An 11,647-nucleotide genomic window follows, 5' to 3' on the forward strand; every position below is an offset into this window, starting at 1 on the left:
GCTGGTTTTCGGTGAACCACTTCGCCTACCAGGTGAATTTTTTGGTCACGACACTTCGTCTTATACTACCGATATCACCGACTTATCAGCTCGGTTGACAAATTTCGCCAGGAACATTCGCCCAGTACCAACTAAACATCATGGTAAGAAAAACATATTCATCTACAAAGATTTAGCCTCATGTGGTCACGTATTCCTTAGGGAAGACGCACTGCGCGGCTCTTTACAACCCGCATACACAGGGCCACATGAGGTCATTGCAAGAGATCACAAATTTTTCAAAATTAAATTAAAAGGAAAGTCAACGACAGTTAGCATAGACCGCCTTAAGCCAGCCTACTTACTGTCGTCTCCTACCGAAATCCTTCCTTCTCCCGCTCTTCCACCTCCCGATCCTCCCCTACCTCTTCCCAGTGCTCCTGTGGCATATACCACTCGCTCTGGGAGGAGAGTTCACTTCCCAGACTTTTATCGCCCTTAACCCGGTCTCTGGAGGGGAGTGATGTGGCTAACACACGATATTTTAGTGTATGTATTTTATCATACGTATATATTACACACAACATGTATTTAAATATTTTATTTCATATTTATATTCGTATTTAATTATAACACTAAACATTCATTACACAAAACACAAAAAATACAGACATGCATTACACTCATACAAAATAATTATAATATTTATAATTTTATGACGGAGTCGCGGTATTCGCGTAGTATGCGTGCCGCGACGAAATTATCACGGTCCCAGCGGGTAGATCGGAATATTTCTTCAAGTTTCTACATAATTGTAAAATTAACAGTTCGATCTTAGTTACCGAATGCGCATCTAGTCAGTGTCTTTTTGTTCTTATATTTTCATGCCCAAAGTGTTGCTTGTATCTGATAATTGTCTCTCTCCTTCTGTGTGGAGATAATAAACGTTAAAACTGTGAGTGTGTGGTTATTTGTGCATCACCCAAAGGTACTGTACCTAGTGTAATTAATATCTATTATCACGCACCCCACAAAATATTTAATAACATTCAGATGAATTCATATTCAATATAGAACAAAGTAATGCAGGATAATGTAAGAAACAAAATAATATAATAACTTTCACAAAATTTTAATTAAACAATTAACAACGTGGGTTTCGTTTAATTGTATTCCGTTGGGTCATTTGCTGCTTGCAAAATGATACATAATAAAAATCTATTATATTGTGTCCATCCGTTCTTTAGAATTTTTAATAAATTTTAACAAGTATTTATTTGGATTTTTCATGATTAATTCTTTTAATTAATTTTTACCCGACTGCCAAAGAAGGAGGGTAATGTTTTTCGAGTGTATGTAAGTATGTATGTATGTCTTTTCCTTTGTGACCACCTGTAGCCTAAACGGCTTGATGGGTTTTGATGTATGAGGTATCGTTAGATTTGTCTTGATTACGGGAGTGTCATAGGATACATTTTATCCTAAAAGTCCCACGGGATAAAGACATTTTTACTCTTTTTTTAGTGTGCAGTCGGGTATTTTGTTTTTTTAATAATAATTAAGCTTGTTCATTTTACTTTTATATTCTTTGTTCTCTCCATTTTATTTATTGTCTTTGTACTAGCCAGTATTAGCATTTCATATTTCATACTGTAAAGAAATATTGTGTCTAGATATTCACAATGAATATTTATAATCTAGATTTTTTCCAACATACAATCAAAACCATTTTATTTTCTACGAAAAGGTGCTAAGGTGCAAAATCCGGTCGAGTTAAAGCGACCGTAAAATAATTGCTAAGGAGAAAAGTAAAATAAGTTCCCATTTGCTGGTTTAGCACTTAATTCCTTTACCTAAGCTAAAATATATTTATGCTGAGAGTGGTTTACCAGGAATTATCTAAACCAGAAGCCTTAATATAACACGTTTTCATTCTCTAGAGAATCTCTCAGAATATTACTATTTCAATATAGTTGGCAATATGATATGATATGATATGTAAGCTTAGTTGTAATTCATTTTCTTTTATATGTTGAAAAAGCCATACTATATAGGTATATAATAGCTGGATTTTATTATAAAATGCCATTCGCCTGATTCCGCATTTATTTTATGTTGTGTAATTTGTAGTATTTCGATTATTTATAGAATCAATTGAAAGCTTTTGTCTCATTTCATGTTAAATTAAATAATTTTCTATAAACGGATATTTTTTTAACTGTATACATCATTCAGTTAAATACCAAAGAAGTCGAATAACTAGAAGTGGAACAATATTAGTTTTCTTGTATTCAACTTACCTAGTAAGTAGTAGTAGTAACTTCCAACTAACTAACAATACTAACATTTCCATAGATGGGCCATCTATCAGTGGTGATACCGCCAGACATCGCAGACAGCGACGGGTCGGAAGCTAGTGCGCCAGAAGGTGGTTCCATAGAACTGAGGTGCACAGCCAACGGAGTGCCTGAACCCACTATTTCATGGAAAAGACAAGGAGGCCGCAACATAGTGTTTCGTGATGAAAATGGCAACGAAGAAAAAGGTATACTCAATGTTTCATAAACATTTCATAACACAAAACACAGCTTCAAATTAAACGTTCCCAAAAGTGTTGAGCTTAATTAAAACGCTTCAAAAGTAGTTTTAATGAACATACCAAAATTACGAACGCAGTAAAAGATTAACGCTTCCAAATCGTTAACTCCGCTTTCCAAAAATGGTTTTATTCATTTCATCTACATGCAAATTCAGACGTCATGAACATTCAAATACACGAAGATTTTCAACGTGTTGCTCGGTTGTCTTTTATTTTAATCTTAATAGGTTTGCTCATTTTATCTTATAAAAATGTAAGGCGAAATGAATACGTAGTGAAGTGTAAAAGATCAAAAATATTATTCCAAGGGACTTTCTTTTTCACTTGTCTGTAAGTAGGGGTATTAAATCACGTAAAATTACGTATTTTTATACAGAAATCGTTCCAAAATATGCCGTACACGTCCCATTCAATATATCATTCAGTTTTTTGCTTCTTTCACAAATTTTCTTATTCAATTTCATTGCGAACGATAATAATAGTCGTTCATATTAAAAACAGGACATAAAACGTCAATTTTCTTTTGAATTCTATTCACATTGAAGAGATCCTACTAAGTGGTAAAAAAGAAACAAGACTAATTTTGCATTCAAAGCCCGCCTGAAGCGGGCGCAGGTGCCCGCGCGGTTAAAACATTGGAGTTTTATGGGATTTATTAAGATATCGCCTTAAGATATTGGAACGAATATTCGAAATACAGGATAAATGTAGCGACCTAAAAATTTTATTGAATAATCGTCAAGTGGAGTAACACAAATTTGATAACATGTAATGTACGGCTCGTATTAGGGGTTTCGTTTCGACCTAGGCTTTACGAAAAATGTCAAGTATTAATAAGATCAAAGGATTCTCTGTACAAATACGAAACTTTAACCTTTTTCACTCGAAAAAATACGGCCAATATTTCTTAATTTACAAAAGTAAGTGGTCGTCAAGCCCGTGACTGAGATTCATTTCCTTTAAAAAGATCGTTTTGAAAGAACTCGATTACTGTTTAAACAATATGATGTGGCAATCCGAGATTCGGTCAGGAAATTAAATGAGAGGCGGACTGGAGGGACGCTGACAAAGCCGTTATCTCATAGTTGTTACCGTCCCACGTCCTACGCACTAGCGTGAAGACAGGAGTTAGGGCGATAATGGTCAGGTTGTTTTAACATACGCTTTTGTCCGTCTAATCGCTTGTAATTCCGTATCTAAATTTATACCTTAATAATATTGTTTTAAGTATACAGTCACCGGTCCCTTCGCCCTTTTAATGCCTTTTCGGTACTGTGTTTTACGAATTTGACCCGTTTTATTTAAGCCATTAAGCGTAAACAAAAGACTGTCGGCTGCGGGTAAACAGGGGGCGGTGGTAATAGTTACGGCGCGGTGGAGCCAAGCCTTTGTATTAATTGGACATGTTATACACGCTTCAACAAATAAGAATTGTCGTTTGAGTGGGTGATTTCTTTTCTTTTTCTTTTTACTAACATGTAGAGGCGTCTGCTTGTGACATATCGTCAAATGTACAGAAATAACTCGCTACGATTGGGGTAAGATTGTTGGATTATTTTGTCGTTTTATTAATGCGAATCGAGTTTAGTGTAAAGTATAATTTGAAAACGTTTATACTAATAACGATTTATCAATTATCTGTCATTATTCTATGTTTATAAACAAATCACATCAAAATATTTATTTTAATCACACGTGAAGTATTAACGTAATTTTCTTAAGCATAGGTTTCGTCCATGCTCCGTTATGCATATTTTTACACGCAAAAAATAATTTATAACGTCTCAAATTCCTAATACAATCAAGGCGGCGAATATGTGATTAGTTAATTACTTATCCCTTGACATGAAGTGAACGCGACGACGCGGCGCGGAGCGACCCTGTCGAGTTAATTAAGTCACTTATTACAAAACATCGCTTAAAGAAGTTGCTTCAAACTTTATTCATACCTACGCTGTATTTACATGTTGGAGATTTTGTCGAATTTAAACTCTTTGTTTGGGACTTGGGTAAATTCTGTAAAATTGTAGGTGAGTGTTAGATGTTTCGTACATGATCAAGTAAATATTGCTACTAAACTAAACTAAAATATTGGAACTAAAAAATAATATACATAGTTTATTATTGAGCAAGAATTGAAAGTTTTATTTCTTTGTTTATTATGATTTAGATTTAGCCTTATTTTTAATGTTTCTTTATCAAATTCTTCTTCAGCGGAGTGACATAGGCTTTTTTTCTGCGGTAAATCTAGTACCTAGTAGTCGGATAGAGCGACTTATATTAAGTAAGTTTGCTTGATATTAAGTAAGTTAGCTTTTTCATCACCATGAAAATAATAATATAATGGCATTGCAAAGATTCTCATGATTCATAAATCTTTTTATGGCACTAATTAATGACATTTAAAGATATTGACGTTAATCAGTAGCATTTAATTAACTCCTATTTAATAAAAAGCGGCATTTGTGCGCCCCTTGTAACGGAAAAGTATTTCGAAGAAAACAGTCGAGTTTCATATAATTGAATCGGGAAACAATTAGATTTCGGGCAATAATAACGTTGAATTGAGGGGCGAGTGAGTAACAAGTTGCCAACGACATGTACCAGGCCAACTTTATATCCCGTTAATAAAACACAATTTCACACAGGCCTGCTTTGATGTTGCCCGCTTTAGGGATAGTTTACACGGAGTGCAGTCGCATTTTTGTTATTTAAAGAGCATAGTTGTATGTTATTCTTTTCAATTTCAATGTATACAAAATTTTAAGCGTTTTCGGTAAACGACAAATTCAATGAAAGGTTTTGACGGTTCAACTTAAATATAACCGCAGATTCTTATTGAATGATTCATTATCATCTAAATGGTCAAATTCTAATCTAAAATATTATTTACATTAATTAAAGAATTAAAGGTTCAGATGTGTACCTTTCTAATACACAAAATTTAACAAAAACAAAGGAACAAATATCATATCACCATTATTATTTATAATTATAAGTTAAAGTAGCAGTGAGTAGTCACCTTTACATAGTCGTAGTATTTACGTTCACCCGTGAGATTAAGGATCGGTCGTATACCATAATAAAGTTATAAATTGTTTCCATTTAAATTTAATTTGACAGCGAGTGTTAAACGGTGAATTGGCTGCGCAATGTTTTGATTAAAGCGTGCCGAGATTAGCGATCCTGACTTAATTACTGACTTAAGTTCTGACGGAATGCGAACGGGGACTATTTAATACTGATTTCGTTACCGTGTAGGCTAATAATACGATTATCGTTTGTGAATTATACTATTAATATAGAATCAATATTTTGTCATAGAATCAGGATTTTGTCAATTTTGTGTCAGTAATACGTAATTTAATTGTATGTTTATACACACGTACTGCTACGTATACAATTAAAGGTAGATTTACATTCAAAAGCGGGAAGCCAAAACATTTATATGCGAATAACGTAAACGTTTATGGCGTATTTGAAGGCTTTTAAAATAATTCCGTAGCATTCGCGGGACGTTAATATAAGCGACATTTTTATCATACTGCAGTGTCGTTCCAAGTTATGAAAGGGCTCTTATAGCTGAATCACCCGGACACTGATAGTTTACATATGGCGGACATCGGTTTGGCAACGCATCCCACCTTTGTTGGCGATTTTGCGAGCCAACGCGGTTTTTCATTTATGGACGGCAGTAAATACTCTCGCGATACTCCGTTTGCGCATTTATCAAAGTTTTATAAATAAATTGTCCACACGAAATATTAGAGTGTGTACCTACGATATTATGCTTTCGTTTAAAAACTTCGACTCAATATATTTATATGATTGTATTGGATTTCGAAAGCTTTTAAACAGCTTATCGCGTTTGTTCATTAAAATGTACGGGATTCATTGGCGTACTTTTACGGTTTGTTTGTTTAAGGCGCCAGGCAGTTGGACGTTGATTATTATTGTAATTTTAAAGCTCTTACAATCATATATGATTGACCTTTGTCCTTGATTCTCATTTCTATACCTACACACCCCTATTTTCAGAATTGTAAGTGTACAAAATGTTGTCATATTAGCGTTATAGTATAATATTATTAGTACTCTTTCTTTTAACAATATGATACCGCATATAAACAACCTGAAACATGTGCCATTCCTACAAGATACTGAAAACTAACAGGCGTTATATTTTCCTCAGTGGTGGACAGTTACGTGGGTCCAACGTTGTCGCTGAAAGGCCTCAGACGGACGGATATGGGCAATTATTTGTGTATAGCTGCGAACGGTGTGCCGCCCACCCAGAGTCGGAAATATGAGGTCACTGTGCTTTGTGAGTATTCAACGTATATGTAAGCTATTTATGTTATGAATAACGTGAATTTACCGTAAAATTATTTATAATAGTTTATAAAGCGTTTCGTATAGATACAATTGACACATTTACAAATTGCAAATATATTTAAATTTATATTTGCAATTTGTAAATGACCTGAATGCTAGATGATGATTATTTTATGTAAAATATTATCCAGAATAAAAGAGGTTATATTTTTTAATAGTTGTGCATTGTTTAAATAACATACAAAGTTAAAAAGCCGTCAAGCTGAAATACTTTTTAATTTATCGAAAAAGATTGCTGGAATAGCCATTTGCGTGATGATAGAAAGTTTTCTCATATTGAAAAGACCGAATTTCCATACTAGAAAGCCGGCATCGTCTAAGTTTGTTGACGTTAAAGCCATTTTACACCTCATAACTGGAGATGGATAAAGGTCCTATCTTTTGATGAATATGGCGTAGATGGACTTTCCATTTTCAAAAAAATCTTTGATCATAATCATATCAATATTAACGGATAGTTATCAATCTTTGTACTTAAATGTAGTCACAATCAATTGCACCACTTTAATTGAGACAACACGACATTAATTATTATGAGTTTGTCAGTTTTGTTGTTTGTCATTTCAAATAAGGAAAACAGTAGTCGTTTTGAAAAAAAATAGTCGTAGATTTTTTAACGAAATTATAATCACCTTGTTATTAGAAGAAACCCTATTTGTTTTTTTGATGTATAGCAAATCTTTAATTTTGTTTTCTTAACATAACAAACACTAATTATAATTCTTAATCCAACACATACATAAGTTTCCATCAAATTATAATTACGCAAATCAAATTACATTACTCTGTTAATTTATTAGCATATTATATCTAATCGTAACCAGAAATGTTAATATTCTAACATTATTAACACTATAGTAATATCATAACATATCTGTAATCTTAATTAAATTGTATGTGTTTGTTTTAAGAAGACTTCTTAACGGATTCTAGACTTTAAAACGCGCTTTCTTTGACACGTACTCGATCTGTAATAATATGTTAAAAATATAAGCAATAAAGTCGGTTTCTTACATACATACTCTATCTCCAAACATCAATTTAGCTTTCACGCAACTCTTCCATATGACACTTTAGTTTTTACAAAGAATAAATCGCGTTTTAAATCCGTTAAATTGTCTTCGTCTCAATTAACAATTGATTGCTATCCAGTCCCGCCGATAGTGCGTGTGGCGAGTCTGGTCGTGTGGCGAATGGCTGACATGCAAGTGACGCTGCAATGCTACGTGGAGGCGTCACCAAAGTCGCTCACAGTGTGGCAGAGGGGCAAATCACACTCAGGTACTCATGAAATTCAAATGAGCATGAATATTAAAGCAAATGTTTACAACGCTTAATTGTTTGTGTAGTTCTTATCACGCGCGGCCGTGAGTGAAATGTTTTTGCTTGGGATTGTGTTTAATTTGTTTTGGAGAGTAGATGTAGTGTTAAATTGAAGTAATATCTACTAAATGAATCTTATATTTTGTTTCTGAAGAATTATTTGATACATCATACGAAAGTAAGCATATTGAAAATAACACGTTATTTTGAAAATGTCAGTAATTAAATTCTAAAACAAAAATTCTTGACTAATCCTTGGTCAACGATGTCATTCCTTGGTATTCAAGTATTTTATCTTCGCCTATGTGTATTTAACAAAAATTTTCTATTATTTATAGGTGCGAAGCTGTTGAACAGTTCAAAATACGTGATCGCTGAGGACAATTTGAACAAATATGCAGTCCGTATGAATCTCACCATCAATCGGCTGAAAAAGAATGACTTCGGCGAATACACATGTTCCGCCGCGAACGCGTACGGCAGAGCCAACGCTACTATCACTTTGAAAGGTATGTATTAATAATCTGTATTCCTTGAAATATTGGAAATATTATCATTGGAATTTTTTCATTTAGATTATTTGTGCAGACCGTGTGTAATGTTTTTCGTAGAGGTACGTCTACGAATTTCGTAGCACTTGAGTTTTCGTATATACATAAAAATATTTTCGATGATTTTAAATTTATATTAAATATAAATCTGTTGCACATCTATATTCGCCAATAGTTAATCTTCAAATAGATCAGTAGAATATTGTAAAGTATCGATTTAAAAAATCAAATCGTTATATATCACTTTATGTAAATTCATAACTAACCAAATGCAACTATTATTTACAGAAACGCCGCAAAAGACAACCACAACAACAACAACCACCACGACAACAACAACACCGCGCCCCACAACAACACTGCGCACGACGACGCGCCCGCCCAAGCGTCACCTCAAGAAACAACAGAATCAAAATGCCCTCGACATGGAGCTCAATCACATCGGTGTTAACAACGCGCTAAACTTTTACAACATAAACACATACGGCACACAAAACAACACACCCACACACACGCAAGTTCACACACAAAACGAATATAGCCAAAGAGTCGAACGACAAAAAGTCCGACCGTCCGGCCCTCCGCGACATTACGTCGTCTACAACAGAGGCATACAACACAAACACACCATTTCACTATTTATACTCGTCAAATTAATATTTATATAAATAACACATTTTTGTGTTTAACGATGGCTGTTGAATTTTGAGCATTGTTGTAAGTATTAAATACGTTTGAAAGTTGTTAACTGACGAATATGTTAGATATCAGCTTTAATGTAAGCTAGCGTAGTATACAATTATTCGTTGTTTATTTAGGAAACATCTTGTTTGACCAAAACCTTAGAGGTTTTTCGAAATTTTTACATACTATACTGGATTGTTTGGAAATTAATATCATAGATGGCATATCAAGTGTAAAAAATAACAGTTTTGAATAACGAAGCAACTTCATGTATTGTACTTATTAAAATACATACGTAGGTATATCCAATACAATGTTAAAAAAAGAAAACTGAATAATGTGCAGAAATTTGTCTTTCAATATCCAATTTCTATTTAAATAAAGTTTTAATCTACATTGTATTCACATAAATGTAACAAAAACTAAATACAAAAATTAAGATGTTGCCCTCAAATCTATTCGTTATAAAACTGTAGATCATGTTCCGAAATGTCATGTTATCAATTTGTAATTAAGATTATTTCTTTAAGGGCCGATTTTTCAATGCTTGGATAAAACTTATTCGTCAAATAATGTATAAAACTACCATTTTAAAAACGTATTCTAATTGCCCGTATTTTACAGTTTACGTGACATTTTAAAATTATCGTGTAACTTTATTGGACGGTTAAGTTTTATCCAAGCATTGAAAAATCGGCCCTAATTAAAATAAATATTAATTGTTCCAGGAAAATACGTTAAGTAACAAAATTAAAATACGAAATCATAATAAAATTTACTACGTATCGATATAATTCATTAACAAGTTGAAGTTAACAGTCATCAGTCATATAGAATTGATCCTATATCTTATAACCATTTTTATTATGTACTTAAGTTACATTTAGAAAGTAGGCATATTTTGTATATGACAATATATTATGCAAAGACAATAATAGTGACCAAAAATTAAATTAACTATATTTGTGTAACGTGTACTTTACACTTATATATGAATTGTAAAAGTACAATAATATTAAGAAAATTAATATTATAATAGTTTGAATAAAAATGTTAACTAACTCTTGTCGTTTTAGAGTTAAATGCAGGGCCTAGTAAAGGTGACAATACTTATCTTAAACAATAAATAATTATTAATAATTAGTAAATAACCGAGTAAATAAATAGGTTGTAACCGATATTATCCTACAAATAGCATATTTAATATGATTATTTTTTACTGGCCTAAGCAATAAATATATATCGTATACCGCCGTTTTAGATTAGCGTTAAAAATCTCGATCCTTACAATATTTTTTAAATACTAGAGTTATAGCTTATTTGGCAAACAAAACATACCTACACAAATTTGATATACAACTTTATATAATTAACAAAGCAAAATTATAGAATACAATCGTATTTGAATATTATTATAAATAATAAATTTGTCTTCCGAATACTTAGATGTAAAATGTTAATTCGGCTTTTACATTTTTGATAAATTTTGATTCCGAGTAGTTGTGTTGGTTATAGGCTATTGGTATGTGAGACACCGAAAAGAATTTATTTTATTTCTAGATATTAGAATCTGATAGTGGACACTAAAAAAAAAAAAACAATTCAAAAAGGCAGTTGATATTTATATTTCTTACGGTTTTTGTGTACATATCAATTATTAATGTTATCTTATTTAAGTGGTTCATTTAAGTATTAATACAAGTGGTTTGTATAAAAATATCTACTTAATATGGTTTTTGAATTGTATTGATTTAAAATTTGAAAGCACTGTTATAAACTGTTTTAAAGTTATATGTTCGAAATAAAATAAAATTAGTCATAATTTTTTTATAGTATTTTTAGTGATATTATATTACGTGACTCTTTAATAATATTTTATATGCGTTTATTTTACAATACATAATCAAGAGCAATTTAGTGTAATAAAGTTTACATATTTTCCATGTAATTATTTTAATAAGTGACAATAATAATCGACGATAATAATCTTTAGAATAACGTTGTATATATTTATATATCATAAGCTCATTTATTAGCATGACTGTATTTTATCAATGTTACCATTAAGATGTTGATATCATTTTATCATATTTTAAAATAAAATATATTATGAAAT

General features: G+C 32.1%; 1 protein-coding gene across 1 annotated transcript in view; it reads left to right on the forward strand.

Annotated features, from left to right (window-relative positions):
* The window catches only part of LOC149908504 (lachesin-like), a 37,287-nt gene extending 25,984 nt beyond the window's left edge, over positions 1-11,303 (forward strand). The window contains exons 4-8 of the mRNA XM_090102294.1: positions 2,335-2,524; positions 6,771-6,902; positions 8,126-8,254; positions 8,635-8,805; positions 9,136-11,303. Coding sequence (XP_089958420.1) covers positions 2,335-2,524; positions 6,771-6,902; positions 8,126-8,254; positions 8,635-8,805; positions 9,136-9,515 — 1,002 coding nt within the window. The 3' untranslated portion in view covers positions 9,516-11,303. The remainder of the gene's footprint in view (positions 1-2,334; positions 2,525-6,770; positions 6,903-8,125; positions 8,255-8,634; positions 8,806-9,135) is intronic.
* The last annotated feature ends 344 nt before the right edge of the window (positions 11,304-11,647 follow it).

Source organism: Colias eurytheme, chromosome 5, assembly GCF_061535395.1.
Source record: "Colias eurytheme isolate Ceu_HAF_F1 chromosome 5, ilColEury1 Martin Lab GWU primary, whole genome shotgun sequence".
NCBI lineage: Eukaryota > Metazoa > Arthropoda > Insecta > Lepidoptera > Pieridae > Colias > Colias eurytheme.